This window comes from Bombus vosnesenskii, unplaced genomic scaffold (genome assembly GCF_011952255.1).
Source record: "Bombus vosnesenskii isolate JDL3184/JDL3185 unplaced genomic scaffold, Bvos_JDL3184-5_v1.1 scf7180000013298, whole genome shotgun sequence".
In the NCBI taxonomy this organism is placed as follows: domain Eukaryota; kingdom Metazoa; phylum Arthropoda; class Insecta; order Hymenoptera; family Apidae; genus Bombus; species Bombus vosnesenskii.
The window spans coordinates 613956-640554 of NW_022882948.1; the positions used below are offsets into that span (position 1 = coordinate 613956).

General features: G+C 36.1%; 3 protein-coding genes across 5 annotated transcripts in view; 2 read left to right on the forward strand and 1 right to left on the reverse strand.

Moving 5' to 3' along the window:
* Window positions 1-1949: 1949 nt before the first annotated feature.
* On the reverse strand, window positions 1950-4822 carry LOC117233690 (nucleoside diphosphate kinase 7). Its single transcript, XM_033494214.1, has 9 exons — window positions 4320-4822; window positions 4076-4242; window positions 3845-4003; window positions 3564-3771; window positions 3370-3490; window positions 3172-3296; window positions 2534-2647; window positions 2331-2438; window positions 1950-2242 (listed from the first exon to the last, which is right to left on the reverse strand). Exons 1-9 carry the CDS (start codon window positions 4434-4436, stop codon window positions 2207-2209), a joined length of 1155 nt encoding a protein of 384 aa, XP_033350105.1. The 5' UTR covers window positions 4437-4822; the 3' UTR covers window positions 1950-2206.
* Window positions 4823-4895: 73 nt separating this feature from the next.
* LOC117233689 (dynein assembly factor with WDR repeat domains 1-like) lies at window positions 4896-9373 on the forward strand. The gene is made up of 8 exons (XM_033494213.1): window positions 4896-5595; window positions 5691-5763; window positions 6244-6447; window positions 7032-7154; window positions 7605-7789; window positions 7994-8123; window positions 8350-8648; window positions 9048-9373. Exons 1-8 carry the CDS (start codon window positions 5556-5558, stop codon window positions 9242-9244), a joined length of 1251 nt encoding a protein of 416 aa, XP_033350104.1. The 5' UTR covers window positions 4896-5555; the 3' UTR covers window positions 9245-9373.
* A 2970-nt stretch (window positions 9374-12343) lies between these two features.
* The window catches only part of LOC117233656 (solute carrier organic anion transporter family member 4A1), a 46553-nt gene continuing 32297 nt past the window's right edge, over window positions 12344-26599 (forward strand). Inside the window, exons 1-2 of one of the 3 annotated variants that reach the window (XM_033494154.1) lie at window positions 12344-12784; window positions 20573-20625. In XM_033494154.1, the coding sequence (XP_033350045.1) occupies window positions 20578-20625 (48 nt within the window). In that variant the 5' untranslated portion in view covers window positions 12344-12784; window positions 20573-20577. Of the gene's footprint in view, window positions 12785-15773; window positions 15815-20572; window positions 20626-26599 lie in introns of those variants that run through there. The other 2 variants (XM_033494153.1, XM_033494155.1) reach the window with 2 other exon arrangements.

Below are 26599 nucleotides of genomic sequence, written 5' to 3' on the forward strand. Positions count from 1 at the left end.
AATTAACAATAATTAAAAATAATATACGAAACGTAATTTCAACTTATGCTAAGATTAAATCATTTTTAACAATAATTATTTTCACTTTGGATAGCGATAAAATAATTTGGATTTTAATATTAATTGGAATTTTAAATATCGTAGCTTCCTCATACACTGACATTATAAATTATAAATGGTAAAGCCGAATTATTTCGCGACATAGCAGTATTTGCTTTCAGAATTGTTCTCATTTCAATTACCCTTGAATGCATAGTTAGCGCACTATGAAGAGAAATCTGTGTTTCCGATGTAATCGATGAAACACAAACTAAAATTATCTAAGAGATTATGCATTTCAGGAAAGGGACAGATTATTTCATTTAATATATATTTATATTTCATCGTTTAAATAAACTGACAATCTATAATTATCTCAGATTAGCTACACAATGTTACTTAAAATATATATGCCGATAATCACTTTTCAAACATCTTATTTAAATGTTACCCAACGCTGTCATTGTTGGTCTAATCTCAATTGTGAAGAATCGTTCCTTTGAATATAACTTTCCCGCTAGATAATCGATAGTGTTCTTTATTATTCTTGTTGAAGTAAACGCTTGTATCAGCAATGTTTTTCCATCGTATCAGCTAATTTAGATACATATTAGCGAGAAGGAAAAATCCAGACATTTTCTCTCGAATCTTTTAAAACAGTAAAGTGACAGATCCGTTGCACAGCACCGTTTACTTGCAAAAGTAGGACGTTGCGAAATTTGCTTCTAGGGATACTCTAGGCGTCCCTTTCCCATGTTGCCTTTGATTGACAGTGTGTACTTGTCAGGGAATGCATGGGTATTTGAAAAATATATTACGGCTGTGACCACTGATAAAAATGTTTCGTAGCTATATAAGATATATAATCATGCTGAATGTATACTATGATCTATGATGATTACAGAATAATTAACTGTATTGTGTAAATTGTGTAAATTTAACTGTATTGTGTAATAATGTGTGAGAGTAAAGATTTTGTCTAACACGTTGAATGCCATGGGGGTCACCGGTGACCGGCGCACCAATATTAGTAGAAATACATAATTTAAACAAATGTCAATAGTTGTACATTTTTTAGTATTACCATCGTTATTACAATGGTGTGACGAAATTAATGCAGTTAACAAACATAAAAAAAGTTTTATTTATACATGAAATATAGATCTATTATGTGTGTCGAACATAGGAAAACTCGCTTTTACCTTAGCGAACAATAACCCTATGAAACGTTTGAAAGATGTTTGATGGCAATTAAGGACCTTGACAGTAAAGTAACAAATGCTAAATATTGTGACGATCCTTTAGGTTTATGGTAGATCCAATGACGTAACAATATAGAACAATTATTTAGCAACGCAAAGAAACAATGAGGTAATTGATAATCGGAAAAAGTAGGTGGACCGAGTAAAATTGCACTACAGCGCCACGGAGTCACCGGTGATCTCAGTGAGATAAATTTATTAATGATGATTATACACCGAAACATATCTCTTGTAGGTAATATTTCAACATTATATGTATCGTATAATAAAAAATTCATCGTGGCGCCACAGCCAAACTTTGTAAATCTGGCGTGGAATTCAACGTGTTAATTATACTTTCGTTATCGTGTATGAACCACGGTTGAATAATTTATACTTTTAATATTTCAAGTAAAAATTATGTACGGCTAAAAAGTTAATATTAACGATGGTACTTTGGAAATATTCGAGACGAAGATGGAAAAATTACAAGATAGAACGGACGGGGAAGTAACGAAACGCGCAATGTGAAAAATGATATAAACAGCGTGAACGACCTTTTCATAGCCTGAGCAAGTCAAGAAACTTTAATTGCGATTAAATGTTCATGGGACATAAGTAACGCGTGACTGGAAGATTATTTTTTGCTTCATGAATGATTAAAACGGGTAATTGCTATAGCATTCTTTATTATAAAAAAGTAGGATAAAATTCCATATATTCATCTGATAGGTTTAATCATAAACAATGATTTAACTGTTATTATTTAATTTCATAGCTCGGTAAAATTTATGATTGACAACTGGATGGTATTTATGAAAGGCAATGTGTAGTAATATCTTCTTAAATGTATATGAAATATTTAGAATGATAAAAACAAGACAAGGAATGAATTAAGCTTTCTGTGTAATTTCATCTTTAAGTACCTAGCTGCTGTCAAGAATCTTAAAAAAGTATTCCACCTGTATAAAATTATAATGAATATACGTACATACATAAATTATATATTTAATACGTAAATATAAAAATACTTATGAGAATTGATTTTACCTCTAATATTCCATCTTCCGGTAAGTCAGAACAATGTACAGCATTTTGTACCTTTGTTTTTCCGTACTTTGCTCGGAGAGTATCTGGTCTCACTTGCCGTGCAATATCCTATTATACAATAATACGTATATGTATATAGTATCACATAGAAAGTAAAATAAAGGAAAAAATGACAAAAATTCTTATTATCCATGTATATTTACTGGATCCATGGGTCCGCATAATTTTCTAAATTCTCCTTGGACATCATATTTTTCTTCTTTATGTTTTATTTCCATAACAATACATGGTCCTGACTGTAGTTCTCCTACCATGGCCTGAAAACAAGATTATTGACACTTCTTAAAAAACACATTACTGTAGTATTGGGGAAAACCCTGGGGAAAATCGCAATGAACTACAAGTAGAAAACCAAAGTGTTGACAGAAAAAATGGGAAATCGCGATAGGCCATATACCCAAGCCCTTTAGGACATTGGGTAATTTAAAAAAGCATACTAGACCATAGGTCATTCATATCTGTGGAATACATGTGCATGCTAGGAATACCAAAACAGTGGTATAGAAGGTAGCCGTTAGTCAGTTGCGACTAGCGACTTGCAATAGCGAGAAAACTGCGAATAGTTGCGGGTCAATCGTTACTTATGTTGTTGTTAGTTGTAAGTTGCATGTTATAAGTTGAGTTGTGAACCACCAATTTAGTTGTCTTTAGTTGCATCACAATACTACATTAAGTTCTAATTAAATAGTTATAGATCTCTGTTTTCAATTATAATAAATAAATCTATATAATAAGTAAAGATCACTAATCCGTGATTTCTATATTACTAATCTAAACGTACCGCATAATCGGGAAGAACCCCCTTGTAAACTTCTAAAAATTCCTCCGCGTCAAATAGATTGACAAAAAATTGTTGTACAGCAGAGATAGTATAACCAGCTTTTTGCACGTCATCGATAATATTTCCTATAACCAGTAAAGTATAAAATAGTATTTATTGAAAAAATTATTTATCGTTTAAAAGCCTAATCTTCAGTACCAATTAGTTTAGCTTGGACGATATGTGGTTTAATAATACAGCAAGTACAATTTTCTAATGTTGCTGTATTCACTGGTCCCTTTTTACCGCTTTTTGGATTAGGGAAGAAAAATTGTAATTCCTGGAAAGAAACATAAAAGAAATAAATCCAAATATTTGTGTCACCTCATTATAAACATTAAAGAATAACAAACTTTTTCTGCTGTTTCCTCATTGTCAGAACCATATACCGCATTGACAATATTATCTTTACCATAACATGCTCTGAGAGAAGATGGAGCTTTTGCAACAGCTTCCCTGGGATCTTCCGGTCCCATCGCTTCTTGCCAACGTGTAATTGCATGATCACCTAATAGTTCTAAAGCTACAATAGGACCAGAAGTGAGATAATTCACTATATACCTAATAAAAGATACAGGAAATAGTATTTGTATATCAAATTTAAAAATGTACTTAGCATCAGGATATATCTTACGCTATATTGGGCTCCTCTTTATCTCGATATAAGTCTGTCGCCTCTTCTTGCGATAATCTAACCATTTTAATATTGGCAATATGAAATTGAGAGGCAACTATATGCTTTAATATTTCTCCTAACTTATCGACGACAGTAGGTTTCACCATTGCAAATGTTCTGAAACAAAGAGAAACTCATAACAAATTTTAACAAGTATCAATGAATGTACTGACAGAAATAACGGCGTACTTTTGCATTTTTGTTTGCAATTTTGTTCGTGTAGTACAATCCGCATAATCTGTTATCCTTATACTTCTTGAAAATATTGTTACAGTGGCACCTACGTAAAAATCTTTTGCCTGAATTCCTTCGCATTTTGTCCTTCTTAGAAATGTTTTCCTGTTTTTTATATCGAACTGAATATTTTAAAAAATACATAATTAAAATTATATTTTTAAAATTATTACGAATTAAAAGTTTATAACAAACATACCAATTCAACCGTATTATCGAATGGATAATAATACAGATAAAACTTCTTTAAAACGCAGGCTATTTTATCGTACCATTCAGCTTCGAAAATATATTTTTCATTATGGTCCACCGACATTGTTTCGGTTAAATTTATTTTACTAATAAAACCTACAGGTCGAACTTTCAAATTATGTGAGGTTATGTTCCAAATGCATCACCAGCTTTACGCCAAAATTATTTGTACAGTTATGATACATTTGTACAATTATACATTACTATAGAAACAACGATCATTTATACTTTTAACACGTTTCCATAACAACATGATAATAATCACTTATCAGCTGATTACTTTCTATTCATATTTATACGTATACTCTATGTATGTATAGTATGTATACGATTTGTCGATGCATACGATCATTGATTAACTCGTCTGTGATATAGAATACGAACTGTATAAATATTTCAGACGTCTAAACTAAGAGTATGTAACATAGTGTCAGAGAAGGAATTTCATTTCTGATAGTGTATAAAATTCCGATATACTCGTCTGTTGTCCGACTCTAATCATTGACTAACTTGACAGCTGTCGATATAGCAGTTTTCTTAATGGTATGAATTTTATAAATTTTTGAATTTTTAAATTTCCGAATTTATTCACTACATATATATTACTTATTACTCCAAAAAGTAATACCAAACGGTTATATATATCAAACAGTAAAAATCAAAATTTCACTATATTTACTATTTCCACCAAAAACAACTATCAACTAGTTTAATTTAAAAGCAGTGTATATCGAATTGGTCTATGAGAAATATGTATTACGCGCCCGTCTCTCTTATATTTCTATCGAATGCATTATAAATTCACCGAAACTGCCAACCTGATTCTCTAAACCTTTAGTAAAATATTTTTGATCGCGTATTAGCAATTAGTCACGAAATTTCTGCACGAGACCAGGACGGAATCGATCAAACTTATCTTGGTAACGTACAGTATCGCGATTCAGCTTTATTTCTGTAATTATAGGACAGAGGCAGTTGGACCCGCGTAACCAACAGACGCGGCCCACTGCATTGACAGCCGCGGGTAAAAACTAGCCTCTACGATCCTGTATGTAATTTGCGCGCGAGTGAAGTCACGTCGATTACATTTTATAATTAAATCCAGGGCCTCTCGTTTTCGTGGGCCGGCGGCAATCTGGCTGCTGTCTGAAACACTGAACGTGGCCGTAATTGGAATGTCCACATGAAGCTGCTAAAGTTTTTGCTTCGTTATTTTCCGCCAGGTATGCCAACCGAGCGCCAGTTTCCACGAAATTAACGCGCGCCTGTACCTCCGACACCTCTAAAACGATATTTTCTCTTTTCTCTCGTTTTACAGGTCTCGCCTTGGAGTACACACAGGGTGGAGATGTCAAGACAAAAATGATCGATCTTCTGGATCTGTCTGCCGAGTAATTAAATCTTTTAATATTTCTTGTTAGCGTGTGCAGAGTTCCTAGAAATGAGCTTTCTTAGAAGTAATTTAATTGTTGCGATTCGCTGGAAAATCCTTCATCCTCTTATCTGCAGATATTTTTACAAAGCAATCCGAAAAGAAAGAAAAAGACAAACGCTGAGTTTCGTTTCAAAACTCTGTTATTACTCCGATCATTCACAATCCATCGCAAAATAATCCGAAGAGCGAGCAAACACCTTGACGCTAAATATTGTTTTTAACTGCTTTAACTACATTTGCGAAATTGTCCGAAGGAAGTAAAAGCTTAGCAATTTGAAGCGCGGTGAAACTTACCGGTGTTCTAAAGAAAGAACAGACGTACAGTCGCACGTCATAATTAAGCTCGTCGGATTATTCAAAAAGGAGGAAAAGGAAATCGCGTGGGTGTATAATTACTTGGCGGGAAGTAAGCGAGTGTGTACGTGTCGTTTTGCAGAACGGACATAAGAGCATTAGCGGAGAGTATAAAAGCGACCGAGCCCGTAATAACCGAAAGTGTAATGGAGCAGTTAGTGGAGACCCTGCAGAAGCTGCAAGCCAAAGTTTGCGAAACAAACGCCAAGCGCTACTACAAATACAAAACCTTGCAGACCCATCTTCTACCCCTTACGAATATAGCGTTCGATAAACTAGGTAAAAGGTACTCCCGATTAAGATTGTTCCGTGCATTTATTTCTCCTCTAAATTTCATTTTGCCGTTTATCGACTCTGCCATTGTGGGTTTTACGAAGCGATCGTTCAAACAAAGATGTTATGGTACTTTCGATAAGTTTTTCATTTCTGCCTTACGATAATCGACGTCTACGATAAATCGAGAGACTTGAAATGGTATCCTTTGTAAGATTTTATTGCAAAAGCAACTCGTTTTTCTTGATAGAGAAACATTCGTGCTGCTACGTTCATATTACTTATTTCATTGTTCGAACGAGTGGGATAAGCTTCTAAAAGCTTGACTATCTATCTTGGAAGTTTATATTCTCTGAAAAGTTTCCGCAACAAGGATAACTCTTCTATTATCTGAGATTCTAATAATAAATCGTTAACAAAGTTTCTCGCGAATTACATGGTATTCAAAATAGCGTCTTTCTTTTTATCAAATACGTACCATGTTAAGAAAAATCATCACGTTCGGTTCTTTTTCTTACCCGATATGTATATAAATATGTATAAATATATTGACAATAACTTTTATATCGCTAAGAGTGAAATAAACTTTTTTACCAGATGCCTGACAGGCAGCTATGACCGAACGTGTAAAGTTTGGGACATTGACAGTGGAGCGGAGCTTCTTACTCTCGAAGGCCATAAGAATGTGGTCTACACCGTGTCCTTCAACAACCCAATTTCGTACGTCTCGTTGAAGCATTACTCTTAACGATTCATCCGTATCGCCGTCGACCGGAAACGAGGATACGTTCTTTCTCGTACTCTGCCGACGAAATAATATCCTATCAAATTCGCTTCAGTCGCTTTCAGCATACGTCTCTCTGCACATATGTATAATTAATATTTGGATCGTCTATAAACAAAATATGCATGACAGAAAAGCGCGAAAAATTTTTTTAAATAATTGAAAATTATCTATGCGAAAAGAAACGTAACTTTTATTACGTGAAAGGGAGAAGACCGATATTTAATCTTCTTAAGAAATAAGCGAAGTAAAAAAGCTAAGCATCGTTAATAGAATAAATAATGAAATGAAAAGAAAAGGAAAATACGGATATGACAAATAAAAATATAGTGTTAATTATATAACTAATTACCTTTATCATCCACGACGTAATATTTGTTCTTTAGAGACAAAATTGTAACCGGTTCCTTTGACAAGACAGCTAGGATTTGGTGCTCTCGAACAGGCCACTGTTTCCTAACTATGTGGGGACATAACGCTGGAATAACTGTCGCAAAATTCTCACCCAGTTACAACAAAATCGGGACAGCTTCCCTAGACACGACGTCGAAGATATTTGAGTTAACAACAGGTATATTTAAAACCCATAAATTAAGAAATAGAACGAAAATTTATCCATATTCATATTAAATATACCTACCTATTTTAAATAATTGTAACGTTCAAATCTTAGAATGATAACATAAGTTGAACGTGGAAACAAATTAATAATAAATTAGAATTGGTATTCTGAAATATTTCACATTTGTACGTAGAAGGAACATTTATTTAATAGGCGAGGAATTAGGAACGTTGAGAGGTCACACGGCAGAAATAATCGCTTTACATTTCAACAACGATGGCACTCAGATGATAACAGGCTCTTTCGACGGTACTGTTAATATTTGGGACACGAGAACTTTCAGGTGAGAGCTGATTCTCGACTTCTCTTGTAGGAGTCCAATTTCTTGTTCATAAAAATTTACATTTATGTAGAAATATCGCCGAAATATGTTAGTAATACTGGGTAATGTACATAAACGACAAAGAAAGCAACGGATTTAAGTTAATATCTCTCTCTCTCTTCCTCAATATTTTCCATTTCCTATTGCTTCTTCTATACATATAATTCCATATTTACTGTTGCTTCAGTCGCACAAGCGTTTTAATCGGTCATCGATCGGAATTGTCAAATTGCGTCTATAACTTTGACTGCTCGTTAATCGCCTCGTCGTCCATGGACAAAACGGCCAAAGTGTGGGACACGAGGATGAATTCCTGCTTGGCCACTCTGCGAGGACACGACGACGAGGTCCTGGACTTGACCTTCGACAACAACGGGAAAAAGTTGGCGACCGCGAGCAGCGACACCACTGCTCGAGTTTGGGATGTTAGCACCAATTTTCAGCAGTTAGCCTCGATGAGAGGCCACCGAGAAGAAGTCTCTAAAGGTGATTATCTTAGAATGACAGACAAAGATATAATAAATTCTACTATTTACGAGTATTTCGTGCTATCACGAGTATAAAATCTATTTTGTAAATCAATTCGCAAATGTCTCGATAACTAAGAGCTAACGAAAGTTGAATGTAGACGTGAACACTATGCGAAGATATTTTTTGTTTTTCGATTCTATATATTTTCTGTCTTGAAACGTGTATCATCGTCTGTCGCGATATAATATTTTTCTTGAATTACAAACTTTTCGTTCGTATAGCGTTGTAGCTTTCAGTTTGAGTGGCATTTTTGGCACAAATACTCCGATAACTCTTATCTAATTTGTATCGTATTCTTCGTTTTCTTCGATCATGGACAAAATTTGCTGGAAATTAAAGGAAAAATTGGTTTAGTCTGCTTCAGTCCAAATAGTCAGCATCTGCTGACGTCATCGTTGGATGAGACGTCGAAATTATGGTCTTTGGAGAGTGGATGCTGTATACAAACGCTAGATGGTCACACGGACGATGTCTTCAGTTGCGCCTTTTCGTATAACGGCGATACTATTATCACGGCAAGCAAAGATAACACTTGCATGATTTGGAGATGACTCGATTGGTTCCAGGTGTGTCCTTAGCTTATAATTGTTACGTTGTTCATCGTTTATGTTGTATACTTTTATGCAATTTAAACGTTAGTTACTTTGATTTTGTAAACCAGAGTTGAATATTTTTAAATCCATTAAATATTTTTAAATATTTTTAAAGCCACTGTATTTTCTTTAAAGTTATTAAATTATTATAGATGTTATTAGAGTTTTCTGGAAAGTTCATTATGATTCAAATATTTAAGATTCGAGAGTTGCAAGTTTTATAGAATATATTATATAGATGGAATTGTAACTTTCCATCTTGCAAAAATAGTCGGCAATACTAAGCATAAAATTTTAAGTGAAAGTTATTTTATTGCAAATTGTTATGAGAATCATTCAGTAGACATAAAGTAGATCATTCGGTAATTTATATTATAAAATTAATGTATTTTAGTTTTAAAATAAAATTTTCCCACTTACGAGATTTTCAATTATATAAACTAACTGAAGTAAGAAATCTCTAAATTCAATTAGTAAAAGGTTATTCTGTACGAAAATGTATTCGATGTTTCAAGAAAATTATCTTCTTCTCTCTCGGAACACGATAACTTTCATATGAAAATTACCAAGTTTCGATCAATTTCAGAAAACAATTGTGATTAATTCGCTTGGTAACTTTACTGGGATGGCGGATAAAGATGTTCGCGTGAATAATTGAAACGTAGTATAAAGAAAGCTTAAACGATCAATTTAATGATCGTACTAACTCAGGTACATATCGTTCAATGTATGATCTAATCCTTGTACGTGTTAGCACAATTACATAAGTACTGTCAATCGGTACCGATTAGTTTTACGTATTTCCGTTTGAGCTAATTAATATTTCACTGTTTCTGACTTAACAACAAATAAATGTTTCAAGTAAAAAATGTTAAATATATAAATACACACACAAGATGTTCTATTTGTGTAATGCGATAGCTTGAAATACCTTACTCATTGTTGATGACAGAAAAAAATGTAAAAAAAAAAAAAAATGTTCAAAACAAACCTCGTTTACAACCTCTACGAGATATTAATATAGTAAACGAACAAAGTATAATATTTAAGATTCTTCGCCAGTACTCTTTTAAGTGGAATCAAATGTAAATTGAGTGTCAAGAGATTACTAAGAGAACACTTATTTAAAAGGAAAGAAAAAATTAATCGACATGATTAATTTATCAACATTACGTATTTTAAGATCAGGTGACCATAATGTCTAAGTTAAATAGCATGCTCTGTATATTCGTAATTTGAACGTAATTATTGCGTCAACAGTACTTGCGACATGCTACAACTAGAATAGCAATGATAATGATTACATCTATACAACATTCTACACATTCTACACATCCTACGGATATAAACGTATCTTGCTAGCATGAAACGAATGTTGTTCTTAAAGGCCGATAACGTAACAAACCATAATATTGGATATGTTTTGCATACCATAATATTGTCCTCCTCCAGTAGGATACAAACACGATAATAATTGTAAATAAAATATCAAAGTGAAGATAATCGGTGGGAATGCAATATCTCTGCGAACGAATTGTTTGTAAATGTACCAATTATTCGAAATGTATTAAACGAAACGTAATATGATGTTAGGAGGATGGTATTTGTTGGCAACGTCCTTCAAAATGGAACCAGCAGCGCTTTATAATGAAACGCGTACGAATACTTGGCGGGACGTTTAATTAAAAGTCGCCTCTTAAAGGCTGCAATTACACCTCTGCTGTATCGCACGGTAATTAAAACAATATCACGTTCGAAAAATTACGTAACTTTACACTCAGCATTATTAGCGCAATTAAGTTCCGGCAAGGAGACAGTTTTGATCTTTTGCAATACGCTGTTTCACGATGTGTATTTCAAAAATCTGTAAACATATTCTTCGTTTGTAAACGGACGACATTTTATTGTACATATAGTAGGCTAACAGTTGTTCTTATTTCGCCTATCATTTCTCGGGTATTGTTATTGTTACATCAATATTACCAGGGTACGATAGTTCTGGATCATAAATCATAGCGCACGTCTGTGAACCAAAATCGATAATTTACAAAGGCATTTAAAACGTAGCAGAACAGAGACTGCAATTAAGCGCTATTCGGTTATCTTTTTCATTTATAATGGCCATGTATATCTGAGAGGAAGTATTAAAAAATGGCTCGATTTCGTGACACTAGATGCTGCGTTTTGGAACGATGCCAAGAATAGCAAACCTAAATGTACAGTTTGTTCCATTTTTTAAAACGGTTCCGTCATAAATTCAATTCCGTCATATCGAATATACGATGTTGCTTCTAAAATGGCATGGTTTGTCATCTGATTTGTACGCGTCACAAATATAAAATGTATTCGTGTAATTAGACTGCCACGTTTATTCAATTTTCGTATATGGCGCGTGGTATACGAATAATTTGCTAGTAATTGCAAACAGAAAAATTTTAATTAACAGACCAAGGTAAATCTTAAACAAACAAAATGATAAATAAATTATAAATGAAAAATCAAACGGATGAGATTTACATACAGGCATATAAAAAGTTAATCTATTTGTAAGAATATGTATTAGTTCCTCTCAAGATTGTTCCTTGTATTGTGGTTTACACGTCAATGGAAATGAACGTATGCTGTTATTATTAATCATACTATATTAATAAAAATTTACGTTATTGGTCATTATATTACTTAATGTCCATGTGATATACAGAATAAAATTAGGTACGTGTTGGTTAAGCGAGCTACACCTTCGTTGTGTGCACGCTAATTAAAACAAATATCGCGTTGGAAAAATTACATAATGCGTTGTCTTTTACGTTATGTTCTGCCACATTTGCGAAATATCATGTTATATTATGTTAATATTATGATAATATTTATATCAGGTAAATATCGAAAAAAGAATAAAATCCTAATTATACTTTACTATACTATAGATGATTTATTTATTCACGGCCACGAAACGCCAAATATTTGGAAAGTTATGGTCGAGTGGGAGAAGCTACTTCGAAAGTGTCATTCTCGATTGTATACTTATGCGAACAAACTGGCTGCTACTGTCTCAGTTGTTGCCCTCTACTCAGCCCGTAAGACAGCGTCGCGTCGTTGTGAACAGTTCAAATTGTTGCCAGTGTAACATATTGAACGTAACACGGCCTTTTGTAAACCTCTCATAAAGCACCGGGGATCTAAAATTGTCGCTGAATACACCAACAAAGGACTCGACATTCTTATACATCTTTTCGAAGGATTCGTTTCCTGAATACAGACTTGTGTTTCGATTTTGAATCACGTTCGTTTCAACGACCAAGCTTTATTGTGTGCCATTTCCTGTTCTCCGAAACGTCGAAACAAAATGTGAAATAACTTTGTGTTAAAATCAGTCACAGTGAGGACATACTTTTTTCGCTAACTATGATCGATCTATCGTAGCAGAGTGCGTTCGTTGAATGAATTAAAAAATCGTGTTTGAGCGTGTGTCATCGACGAAGAAGACTGTAGAAAATGGTAATCGATTTGCTGTGTAATCCTGGAAATAGTCGGTTTCGTTTAAAGAAATAACGTGCGTTATGTGCATGTTTCAAGGCTGAGCAATTCGCGTTAAAGTTTATCGAAAATTCGAATGGTTTGAGGAAACAGGTATATAAGTTTGAAGGTAACAGAATCACGATTCTGGGTAAATTCCAAATGAACGTAAAGATATCGTTTATCGATACACTGTTCATTCATCGCAAATATATTCGCGTTTGCACGTGTGCCGAGATCATATCCAATCATTAATATCCAATCAAACAGGTTTATATTTATATTAGAAAATGTTCCGATACGTGCACCTTTCGTCTACTAATGACATTCGGGAACAACAATTTTAATTTCAAACGAATGCGTTCTAGTTCTATGAAAAATAGATATCGCAATTATCGTTATCATAGATAAACACAAACGTAAAAATAATTATAAACGAAAGATAAACGAAGACTCGCCGTAATGTAGAATACTATACTGATAAGAGTCCTATATTTCCACGTCGAGCCGCTTATACTTAAATTCTCGTCAAAGTGTCATCAAACCGTATAATGGCGTCCATTAAACTGCAATCACGCTAATTGCGTTCCCGTATATGCTGCCGCATCGTCATAGCGCAAACGCTGTGTCGGAGAATTCTATGAATGGATTCGAAAACATATATATTTGAAATACGAATCGTGTATAGTTAGCGCAACAGATACGTATCGAGATCGTAAAATCTCGACGAAGATTTAAAATATCACATAGTTTGAATTAACGAGACTTTTCTCCCGACTTAAGTTTCAGAAAACTTCCGTTCTTTTTCTAACTACGATACTACGCGTCATGTATACGTATATGGAATTACAAGTCTGCGAGTTTTTACGTAAATTCATACTTTTGAGAATATAATTCGAAAAAGTAGAATCCGAGAAGAAAATTGTTCTACCTACCAAATACCGTAAGAAGCACCATACATTGGATATATTACGTATTTCTTCGTATTATGTGTATTTTCTTGTGCCACGTTGTACTTTCAAATTTCCTATAAACGCGTAAAAGTGCACAGTCTGCTTGTAAAATTTAACAGCCATAGAATGATTCCATAGGTAGGATACGATTTGACAGCCACGACATGATCTGACAGGTGGTTTCACAGCCGTAAAATGTGACTTGATAGTCATGGTGTAGAAGTCAAAGACAGGAGAGAAAATTAAGAAGACAATCGGTCTTGACAGACATTCTAAAAATAGGTGAACGATACTGTAATTCGCCATTTCATTGTGTCTATCCCATCAACTGTGCGGTGTTTCGAAGTAGGCTGATAAAAGCACACGACTGGAAACCGGTTTGCTGGCCTTGTGCGTTTTCTCTGGAATTATGACACGCACTTTCGTGGTCCATGGAAAGGGAAATCTCTTTCGAGCGTACAAACAGTCCCGCAGCTTGTACCGTGAATCGGTCCGAACGATTATCTGGCGTTGCTCCGAGGCAATGAATAATTAAAGAATTCTCGAAGTGACTGGGATCAAAGGAAGGCGCCAATTAAGGTGAATAAAAGGGTGGCTCAGGTTTTAAAAGATTAACAGATTTAACAGATTTTAACAGGTTTCGAAGGTTCAAGATACAAAGAGATAGAAGGGAGGTTTTAACAGATAAACGTGTTGAAATGAATGAAAAGTAAAGGATCCGTATAAAATAGGTTGTGAGGTTGCTTGAAAACTTAATCTGTTACTTCAGATTAATCTTTTATTTAAAACCACACGTGTCTTTGTATCTTTTCTAAATTTTACTCTATTCAGAGTACGAAGGATTTATAGATAGAAATGAGAATGTACAAATATATCTAATCTTAAATATAACTTGAACTTTTTACCCTTATTCTATTCTAGTTTCAATTCGAATATCTGGCATCGATATCGATGTGTTCTCAATTTTCCAAGAATACGTACATATCTATTTATTTGGTATTTGATTATTGCTGGTCTTAGATTTTTAAAGTAACTGGGACACTCAGCTGGTTTCCAAATGTTAAATATGCCTTGCGACACCTCCGATATTGTCTTTTACGTACGTTAAAGTATTACTGACACCAAAAAAAATGCTCTCGCAAATTCAGCTAAAACGCGAACAAAACGCAACGTTGTACCTGCACATTTTACACTGCCACTTTATGCGCGATAGCCTTTTTTCTTAGAATTCCTTTTCGATAAAGCTACGAAAACCGTAAAGAGTCAATGGAAATCGATAAATTGTTCGGCATCTGTGTATAATCTCTAACAAGCTGAGCTTTAAATTATCTCGAAAACTCTGCCAGCAAATCGAGCTTCGCACGACCACAATCTTCGAAATAACCGCTTTGGCCACGCAACGGAGCAAACGAATCCATCGAAAGCGTAGTCGACAGGTCGAGTTTAGCCAAGATAAAACGAACAAACTGGTCAGAGGAATCCAAGAGCTCACCTCAGTCCCAAGTGGACCGATCTAGCGCGAATTTGGCGCGAAAAGAAAGTTGGAGTATCTATTCCTGTTCTAGATGTTTCGTTGGGAGAACAAACTTCAAACTGTAGCTGCAAACGACGCTGGATCCGCCCTAACGACGAGAATAGAGGTTTGATAGCCAGGCCAGGTCTTCTGTGTCTTCGTTGCGATCGTTACGTCTCTAATTAGCAGTGTCACCGAGAAAAGGCAGAAGACACGAGACGGACACGAATTAATTAACGAGCAATCTCGTTGCCGGTTGTGTGACATGTAATTAAGTATTGCCATGGAAATTCTGGAATCTCGAGTTCCTGGTTCCTCCGCGTTTCGGCGAATATCGTGAAAATAACAAGGACGTTTCGTAAATTCCTTTGGTATGGACCTTTGTAGCGTATTACGTAGTGACAATTAATAATTACTGTGTTATTCGAGGATAATTTGCAATAAAAGTTGGACAAATTTGTTTTCGACAAATTTATGCGGTCTATGATGTGTTCGATGGAGAGACGATTAACTTGTGGATTAAGAAGCTGAAGTGAAATTCGCGAGGTAAGAAATTATCGAGTTATTGCTACAATTTTAGAACCATTATTAATAATAAATTATTCGTATAAATAGCAACCAGTTATTTGGACGAAACAGAAAGGATGATACGAATAATTTATACTAATTATTAAACGGATAAAATACTTCACAGAACTGTATTTATTCCGATAACTATCTCAAACAAATATTTGTTCGAAATAATTCGAATATAATGCCCAACTCTGCAAAATACCTCCTCCTACAGCGTGTTCGTAGCGTTGCACTCGTCTCAAAGTCCATTCCAATCTCAGACATAAATCCAATATGCCGTTGTAATAAAAAGAACCTCTCTGGTGTCTAACGTTGTACGATCGGTTTTAAAATCCTTTTGACATAGTAAAATTTCTGTAGAATATTTGACTGGATGCGTGTTATCGGTGAATGTTCGTAATCGTAAAAAAAAAAAAAAAAAAAAATCAGAACGAGAACGAGAGGTCTTGCAATGGGCCACGATAAATAAAATGTCCTGTCAGCAAAGCAGCATGCACGGTGTTCCTGCAACGCCGAGAATCGAATGGTGTTGCTCGCTCGTGATAAAGCACGAATTCGCGCGACGCTTCCTTCGGTAATAAAAACCGAGATACAGAGAGAGGCTGGTTCTACAACGGTGGATGGCTTCATGCATTCACTCGTTTAACGTAGGGAGATAAAGCGGCTTCTCGGAGCGCGATTTATAGGCTAGTGGATTTCCACAGAGCTGAAATTGTAAGGATAATTAGATTTCGGACGAGTGGAACGCAGATAAGACACTGTTATATCACAGCGATGGATTATTTTCCGATTATATCACTTGACGATTGTTTGAAACGATTTAGAATTATTCTATTTGAGAATTTCCATTTTAATAGGATTGTCTTATCATGAAATTTATTCTAAATATTTTGGAATTATTTTAGATACTTTAGAATTTCATTTCAAATGTTTTAGAATTCCACTTTAACTACTGAAAAATTACGTTTTAAACGTCGGAGAATCTTATTTAGAAATTGATATATTTTAATATCATTCAGACTCTAGTCTATCGTTTGGAAATTTATTTTACGCATATTTCGGGATTACTGTATTCGCAAGATTATTTTCAATATTTTAGAATTAATTTACTCAGAAATTTTATTTTATTCGAGAGTTTATTTCAAACATTCGCCTGTTAGGATTTTCTATACAATTCAGCAACTATGCTATTCCAAAATCGTCACTTTTTTTTAAATTCATTTTTGGTACCTCGTTTGTCCATTCGACCTTCGAGTTTTTATACCTGCTTTTATTGGTTGTAGAAGGTCGCTAAATTCATTTGCTATTTGCATAGCAAATATCATTATCGATAATCGTTCGGTTAAAATTTTGTGTTATAATATTATACAACGTCACATTGTGCGCAATTTTATCGATATGTTATGATTGAACGTAAAATTACGAACCAACGAACTACAACGAATATTTTCTGTTTAATAGAAACGACTTTTTACCAGCTTGCGGCAGTAAAACTTCCCAATTGTATTTGTATGCAGCTGTTTTAGCAATAAAATCAACAAAATTAAAAGCGGCCTGTTTCTATGATCTTTATGTTTCTCCCGGGAAACAGGATATTGCTTTTCTGAGTAAGCACTTGCTCCTATAAAAAGTATAATTGAACTCGAAAACAAGATTTTATATTCCAAGTCGACAAATGGAACGCTTACTCGATCGTTCGTACTTTTTAATACTCGCGTAATTACTCAGCATGTGTTCGTATCGCGATAGGATAATGAACAGGGAAACGTTTTCATTACGGCGTTCTCGGAGAAAACGAAAGTTTCTCCATATGGGGACACGCTATCTTACTGTACTATGCTATTACTCCGCTATTATGTACTTTTCTCTTCCGTTGATTATTCGAGGTCGGCAAATCATTGTTTAGTTGACATTACCATGAGAACAAAGAAAGTGTGTAAAATCGCGTATTCAGAAAGGTTTACATTAGGCTTGATTTCTCCAAGATCAAAGAACGAAGTAATACTGGCGACAGTTGTAAAAAATAATAATAACTAAATATAGATGCTTTGTTGCACATTGTTTTGCAAAGGTGAAAAATATAAAAGGTAGAAAAATACATTAGAAAAATGGCAAGCGCGAGACAATGTTACATAAATTACAACAAATTTCTAAATTATCGAATCACGAAGAAAATTTCATTTTCGGCTAGCGTAAAGATTTAACAATATTTTGCTGAATGATTTGCATGAAAAATTGCTCAGGAAATCCTTTTAATATCGTGCACGAAAAATCAACGAACGTCTCAAGGGAACTGAATGAAATATTCAAGTCGAGGAGAATTAACACTTTGACTGCCACGCAGAAATCACATGTTTCGTTCAGGACGCCACGAGAGTATTTTTATTATTCAAAGCATATAATGGCAAAATAATAATAAATTGACGATGTAAGACAACATTCTCGCCCAATGGACCGTTTATCTTATTGGTGGTCACCGGTGACCACCGCGGGGCCTCGATAACAGTTAATAGCGACATATTATAACAAGACTGTGCGGGCCGTATGAGTTGGCAACTAAGTCGGTGCGGGAAGAAGCTCAAGCTGGCAACTGAGTGAATGTGGGCCGCTCAAACTGGTAACTAATTGAGTGCGGGTCGCTCAAGCTGGTAATTAATTGAGTGTAGGCCGCTCAAGGTGGTAACTAATTGAGTGCGGGTTGCTCAATGTGGTAACTAATTGAGTGCGGGCCGCTCAAGCTGGTGACTAATTGAGTGCGGGCCGCTCAAGCTGGTAACTAATTGAGTGCGGGCCGCTCAAGCTGGTAACTAATTGAGTGCGGGCCGCTCAAGCTGGCAACTAATTGAGTGCGGGTCGCTCAAGCTGGCAACTGATTGAGTGCGGGTCGTTCAAGCTGGCAACTGATTGAGTGCGGGTCGCTCAAGCTGGCAACTGATTGAGTGCGGGTCGCTCAAGCTGGCAACTGATTGAGTGCGGGTCGCTCAAGCTGGCAACTGATTGAGTGCGGGTCGTTCAAGCTGGCAACTGATTGAGTGCGGGTCGTTCAAGCTGGCAACTGATTGAGTGCGGGTCGTTCAAGCTGGCAACTGATTGAGTGCGGGCCGCTCAAGCTGGTAACTAATTGAGTGCGGGTCGTTCAAGCTGGTAATTAATTGAGTGCGGGCCGCTCAAGGTGGTAACTAATTGAGTGCGGGCCGCTCAAGCTGGTGACTAACTGAGTGCGGATTTTCTCAATACCAACTACTACGCATTCTCGCGATGTTTCTTCCGGAGAATCCTAAGTTCTTAACCGAGTGCTTCACAGTTCTATTCTGTAGCATCGCTCTCTACACTTTTTATATTTCTTTCGAAAACAACCGTGAAGCGTTTTTCCATAAAATTTCTTTTTATCTATTTATCTGTGTTTTAAGAAGGTCGCGTAAACGATCGAAAATTCGATGCATGCAATCGCGGCAAGATCGTTAATGGTGAAATCGTGTTGAAGCTAAAGATGTCTCTCTTCGAGGACTCTTATCTTCGATCCACATAAAAACCGATGGTCCGCCATTCCTCTTCCTTTTCCACTGGGTCACGTTCTACCAGGAAGTCGTGACAATGGTTCACGAAGAATTAGTGTTAGTACGAGAGGGAAAAACGAAGAGGGATGAAGAATTAAGTGTATCAACTCTGTTGTCTTTGTTTTGTCGTCTTTAATCCAATTATATTTCTTCAAAGTTGAAAAATGTCGAGCTTGTTGAGCAAATTACGAAGATATTCTCTTAAAACGTTAAAAATTCTGTGAAACGAACAAATGATTGAGATATAGAATTTCGAGATTTAAGCGTGAGCAAAGTTAACGATTGTTCCTATTTATCGTAGAAAGTTTTTATTCGTATAACTAATTAACATATTGATAGAAATATACTGAATTAATATGATATCGTCTGTGTAATAGTAATATTTATTACTACCGTTGCTATATTACCATGCTGAGAATATCTCAGAGTCATTCTTTTAGGAAGGCACAGAAGACAGTTTGCACTGGGAAACTTCAAGTAGTACAGATTGCAAAAACTTAGGTAACTAAAGTTTTTATGGTCGCACAGGAAGGAAGTAAGTTGTGTAGAATAATGTGAATGGATTGTTCGTGCCGCAATATATTTCTAAATTCTTGTGATATACGTGGAAAGTTTGTCCATTGTATTACATCGCAAATATTCGTTGTGTCATGTACAATCGTAAATCGTCCGCATTTCTACGACAACAAAATTTTCTTGCACGTCAAATCCAGAAATATCATACACAACGTGTCTGAAACCAGTTCATCGACCAATTAATGCTTCTTGCGCTTACAAAACGAAATAGTTAAAAAATAATTATAATTTCTAGTTCGAAACTTCATCGACATTTTCTATTATTCTGATTGGTAACTGACTATCAATTTGTAGCGATACTTTCGCGCTCGAAGAATGCAAACGATTCGACATCCAAGACGCTTTAACCAAAGACATTCCATACAGATCGCATAATTTAACCGGAGCATCTATTATCTTGTTAGTTCGATCGTTACCAGCTCCATTATAGTTCATTCGCACTTCTCAACGATTGTCTTACGGTTTGAGAATGCACTGAATTTATTGTTTGTTAGGCGCGAGCGATGCCGAACAGCGAAATACTACTCGTATTTTGAAAATTATTATTCCAATCATCTATCTACCATTTTCTTTCTAAAACGACGTATTGTTTTTTCAGTTATAATGATGACTGGGGTCGATAATCTCGGGTACGACGCTCCGGACAATGCGGTGAGTAAATATCAACGAGGGTAAAAAATAATTAAGTAAGCGTAAGTAAAAATTACCTCAAGCCATGGTGATCGTCATTAACCATCGATATTCTTACATTATGAATTCGTAGCAATGTAACCACATAGTTACAGATTGTCACAAATTAATACAATCTTCTGTAACGTAACAACACCAAATCCTGGTTGAAACGTCGAAACGAACAAAATCTTGGGCATTCTGTAATTTTGACAATTTCATTTTTCGCGAATCGACAAATTGCTCATCGTTCTAACAATCGTTTAATATAAATAATAACAAAGAGCGTATTTTACGATATAGGGAGATCGTTCGTCCGAATGCACTTCATTTAGAAGCGAATAAATGCATCGGCAATGCCAGTGCAGCCATTATACTGTATAAGGAGCAAAGTTGGACGTTCGAGAAGTCGAAATTGAGATAATTGAATTTCAAACAAACGAGACAATGTCGTAGGAGTAATTTAAACGTTCAGGCTGGTCGGTGTCGAGGATGAGATAATCCCTTCTCGGCCAATTTCTCCTTCCTTCAGACGCAATCTTTAATTGTTTCGACTCAAACAACTGGGTCTATGCGACAAATAAACGCTGTAATCTGATGTTGTTAATTAAAATACTCCTTTTCTATCTTTTCTCCTCGCGACAAGATAAATCTAATAATACTTTTACGCGGAATATCGAAGTGGAATAATTTTTCAATTTTAGAGAAAAGAAGGAAAGATGCAGTGGATGGAAATAGATTCTATTAAAGTGTACCTAACATGCAGAAAAGTAAGCGAGAAAAGAATCTTTCGTTTTTCTATTTCATTTCGTAGAAACGACTATCTGTGATGTCCTTAAGTGCACGAACAACAACCAATTGCGTTAAATTTTTGCAATTACAACCAGTCGAAAGGCAAGTTTCTATGTTCTCAAAACTAAAAACTAGCTCGCTATCTTTTCAATTTTCGAGTAACCGTGTTAACAACAGGCAGAACGAGAAGCACTCGCACGTGCTTATGCAAATTCGAAGGACGACCGCAGGGGATGGAAAATTTGCGCTAGGTCAGACGCTACGGGGATCGCTGAAACGATGCAAGATATTGCACTTGTTTATTCCCGTGGGATAGCCGCTGAAATAACGCCGAGGTTGCTTCGCTGGTGCAACTTTCGGTTTATCGGTTGCGAGATTAGAACGAACTTCACGCTACGCTTGGAATAAAAAAAGAAGAAAAAAAAAAGGAAAGAAAAAGAAGAAAAAATCTGTAAAAGGTGCCTTCGTGGGCAGGTTGAACGGTGCTTTAAAGTTGGCAACTTCGTTGAATCATTTTCACCGTAATCGTCGGAAACCACCCCCTTCGGCTTAACTTTCAAACAGCTACCCCTCAGGGGAGTTATTTAATTTGCGCGTTTGATCGTAAAGCTGTTTCGGTATGGTTTATTAGAATGAGGAAATTGTTGCAAAGAGATTTTAAGAGCGGTGAATTTTTATCGTGAAAAGCTGCCTCGATCGCGGTTTAAGTTTCTGTTAGTTCGTTTAAGTTGCAGCGACGAGGTATTGGACTTTGAGTGCAATAACCGGCGCGCTGAATTGGATTGTTTAGCATGTGTAGCCTTTATTCGCGTAAAATTTTACAAGATTTGCAAAAACTTTCGAAAGTTACGAGTATGGGATGGTGGTAGAAATATTCAAATTTTCCACATCATGGGCACATATTTGAAGCTTAATTTCAGAAATCGAGAAATCCCAAAGTACCTACAACTTTCGTGCAAGCGACCCGAAATATCAAAGATGGAAAAAACTGAAGCTTTCTCTCTATTATAGAATTGAGTGTTATAAAAGTAAACTTTTACTTCTTATTCGCTTTTTTCACTTTATCTTACAGTCGAATATACTCATTTCTTGTTTTAATCGAAATAATTCCATATCTATCTCCTTTGCTTATATTCATACCTAGTTATTCGTATTATTTAGGTTTCAAACAAACAGTGTCTAAACATCTATTTTCTCCGATTCCAATCTCGTAATCTTTCACAAAATATCCAACAGCTGCGAAGGGGCTGCTGAAAAATCGAAAGATAAGAAGAATCGACGACGATGTTTGCCTAAAGAATATTGGCCGGAGGAAAGCGGTTTCGTATGAAAGTCAGGCCGAATTCTTCGACGACGTGTATATCTTGGGGACCCTGGGATCTCAACGTCTGGCACAATGCGCGTACAACGTAAACTCGTTTCAAGCTCGCGGAGAACTCTTGTATTCAGCCGGGTTATCCCGATCCTAGTTTTCATTTAAAAGGAGCTTGCCCTGTCTGTGAAAGCGGTTCGCGCCATTTTCGATACGTACCGGAATCTACGAGCCTTTATAAAAGGAAAGACGAAAAGAGGTTGAAGCTGCCTCCACGGCGAACCTTCGTATTATTAACCTTTTGTAACCGGAATTTTTGTTTGCCTGTCGTGAGAGGAAATTCTATTGTTGGCTGGAAATTTCTCCGATTATTCTACGAAGTAGGAAATGATTGTTACTATAGAAACGAATCTTGCCATGTATAATGCTCACGTAATATACCTAATCACACCTATTAAATTGCATTTTGTCAGTTTTTATATAACTCTTATGCTTCTTTTTATTTTTTCTGTACGATTGATATTATCTAGGGAGGACAAAACTCTAGTCCAAAAGTGATTAAATAACGAAAGATAAATTGCGTCAGAATTCTCATAAAATGAATATTCTCTGTATCGAATTATGTGCCGTTTTATGTATCCTATAATATTATGAAAAATTACATAACTCGAAAATTACATTAATAAGAAGCTATTAATGGCTTATTTGCCTGTACTATTGCAATTACGATGGGTTTGACGGAACGTATATGAGATCGGCGATCGTTCATTTCCGTAGTTGCGGTGCGTGTGGTTGACGCAGACTGATCCCATCGAATTGCAATTTCGAGATACAGTTTGCCGATATATCTCAACACGATAATCGAAAAACAACTTTCGAGAAATTTCACATTGGACAATTTTAATCGCTTGATTCCACGTGTTCATTTCGTCAGATGATTTTCGTAACAGCTCAAGGCAGACGTGTTCGTCTTCCACCAACGATAAATTAAAGCTTCGTTAAAAAGAAACGATTATAATTAAATTAACATACCCTCGATCAACCTGTCGCTCGAAACGAGTCAAACTCTATCTCCCTTCAACGCAAAACAGTAAAAGAAAAAAAACGGAAAACCTACGTGAACGAAGCACGTTCACTGGTAAGCCACAAATCACTCTCTGCCTTCAATACATCGCGCAACGAACGTCAAAAATACATCTCATAAAAACATATTCCGCCATTCAACCTAACCGACTAACTCCGATAAATCCCATCAATCTTTCCCAATCACTTTATCCATTTGAAAAAATTAAAAAAGGAAAAAAGAAAAAGGACGAAGAAGGAAGTGGAGAGAACAAAAAAGAAAAAAGGATTTGACGAATTACAGGCTGAAACGCGTATGAATGGCAATCCAGGGGGGAAAATGAGATCATTCACCGGAGGCTAGGCACGTCAGCTCGACGACGGAAGCCCCAATTCCCCTGGACGCGATTTTTCCGGAATTTGCGACGCTGACGTTGGAATATGGGACGAAAATTTCGAGCGATCTACATATTTTACACGCACGGCTCCTCTCGTCGTCCCTAGTTTACTTCTTTGTTCTCGTAACTCTGTTCACTCACCATTGTTATCGTTGTCTTCGGTACTATCAGCGAAGTGGTGGAGGGAGACAGGTCTTGGTCGGCTTGGCTTGGCTTGGTAGTTGCGCGCGTTTAATGCCTGCGGGCTACGATTGTGCCGCAATTACGAGGAGTAGTGGCACAGCATCACGAAGATGTCGAAGAGAAAAATAATGGTTAGAAAAGAAGGATGGGGACACTGGCGGACAGGATGACTCGTTGGGCCGGCGAGCATCGTCGAAATTAATGGATCGTGGTCAGGAATACGTGGGAAGAGACTCGCTAGCTACGTATCGCAATCGTGGAAATAGGATTATCGTTGACGTCTTTGTCACTGAGATTTTAGTCGCTTGTGACGGAGAAATAGTTGAAATAACTTGTTGCTTTAGTAGACTGTAACATAATCTAACGCACTGTAGACCTTCCTTGGGTTTTGAGCACCTCGGACATTCTTGGGCATTCTTGGGGCTTTTTTGATATATATCTTTCCTTTTAAGTCGACTCTGCCTATATCGTGTAACGTAATTTGACATTAAATCGTTAGATGATGATTTAATACAAGTTTACAAGTGGCGGAGAATGTGTTAACATTTTATTGAAGGAAATAATAAAGGGACATGATTCTTCTTTCATTTAGAAGATCGAAATTAATCAATGGCGTGATTAAATTGTTTGGAATTGGTACACCGAAGTAGTAAAAAGTTGGTAAAAATGTTTTAACGTGGTTGGTCTTATTTTTACTCGCAGAACGTAGTAGAATGGTTTTGCTGAGAAAAACAGGACACTATATATCTAACTCCTACGTTACATGCTACTATATAACGTTAACATTCCTGGGGGAGGCATTTTTAACCGGTTTTCACGTGAAAGGAAAAGACTTTGGGGGAGGGAAGCGAGTGGAATGGACGGTAGCAGCTTGCCATCGACGTTCCTCCGCATCGCTCTGAGAGCAACAGGAGACTGTGGTAAGAACGTTTCGTCGGTCAAATAATAGTCGCGTGTCAATTGTAAGGAGACTGCATGCAATTCGTGCGCAATTTAGTTGTCTACAGGCATGCACTGAATAATAAAAAACTAACCGCGTTAAATAATATAGGATTTATTTTAACGATCAAAGTAGAAACGTGTGTCCTCTTTCTTTCTTTTTTTCTATTATTGCGTTATTTGTTTTATCGTTTTTAAATTGTAGTCATTTATAGAGTACCTATATGAGAAATGTTTGAATGACTTTACCTGAATTCAAGTCTGTCATGATATTTATGTTTCATATATCTATCTAATGTTATATATAACTGTTCAGAAAGGAGACGAAGAGACAGAGCAGATCCAGTTACGTTTTAATTTACAATATCGGTAAAAATCATTTAAAGCTAAGAATAACTCTTCGTTCAACGATAATTATTTAATATTTTTCATTAAATCAATACGATCCAATACACCGTTTACGTGTTCACATACTGACAAACGCATGCTCCGAGTTAACGAATCGTATTCGGAGCTCTCCAACGCACCCTTCGTTCGCTTCCATTCCCAAAATCGCAGAAATTCCCTGTCAAAAACGTCTCAACGACGGGAGGTTGGTTCATTTCCCATCGATATCAATCGAATAGTCGCGTTCCTCTTTACCTTTTCTACCAAAAACCCTTTGAATTCTAGATCAAGCGTTTCGTTCGAAAACTATAAAGCCACCTCGCTGTTCCACAGAAAAACAGAAAACAAAAGTTTCTCTCAATCTAATCAAACGCAAAATAGCCAACAAGACTCGCAAGAGGTTAGAAAATTAGAGAATTTACTTCGACTTTAAATTAGAAAATTTACATCATTCGCAAAATTAAACAAACGAGTCGCAACGAAGAAGAAGAAGACCAAATGATACCAGGTCGGGCGTATCGCTCGAATAATCCAGCCTCTCTTCTCTCTCTTCCCACACAAAATCCTCCCAAAAACAACAACAAAAAAAAAAAAGAAGAAGAAAAGGAAGAAGTGAAATGAAAACTAATCAACGTATACGAACAACATCGACAAGAAACCACGAGAAAAGGACGAGCCTAAAAAGAACCGAAAGAAAGTTAGTCGATGCTGCTCTATGGTGGTGCTTATTAATCACCATCGACCGCAAAATTCCAATCAATCGGACCGCGTTCCATCCGGGTGGCATCTATTCTTTTTTCTTTCTTTTTTTACGTTGGATTTTTCCTTTGAAAGGATCCGGAACGGACAAGTAGCCAGGCACTGGCACTGTACGAAGCGACGG

What these genes read in the sequence shown, in the direction of transcription:
- LOC117233690 (XM_033494214.1), bottom strand. Translation starts at nt 4,436, where the DNA reads ATGTCGGTGGACCATAATGAAAAATATATTTTCGAAGCTGAATGGTAC. An exon ending in TCGATAATACGGTTGAATTG is followed by an intron (nt 4,243 to 4,319) that starts GTATGTTTGTTA and finishes TAAAATATTCAG; the next exon opens with TTCGATATAAAAAACAGGAA. An exon ending in CGGAAGATGGAATATTAGAG is followed by an intron (nt 2,243 to 2,330) that starts GTAAAATCAATT and finishes AATTTTATACAG; the next exon opens with GTGGAATACTTTTTTAAGAT.
- LOC117233689 (XM_033494213.1), top strand. Translation starts at nt 5,556, where the DNA reads ATGAAGCTGCTAAAGTTTTTGCTTCGTTATTTTCCGCCAG. An exon ending in TCCTTCAACAACCCAATTTC is followed by an intron (nt 7,155 to 7,604) that starts GTACGTCTCGTT and finishes TTTGTTCTTTAG; the next exon opens with AGACAAAATTGTAACCGGTT. An exon ending in CCGAGAAGAAGTCTCTAAAG is followed by an intron (nt 8,649 to 9,047) that starts GTGATTATCTTA and finishes AAATTGGTTTAG; the next exon opens with TCTGCTTCAGTCCAAATAGT.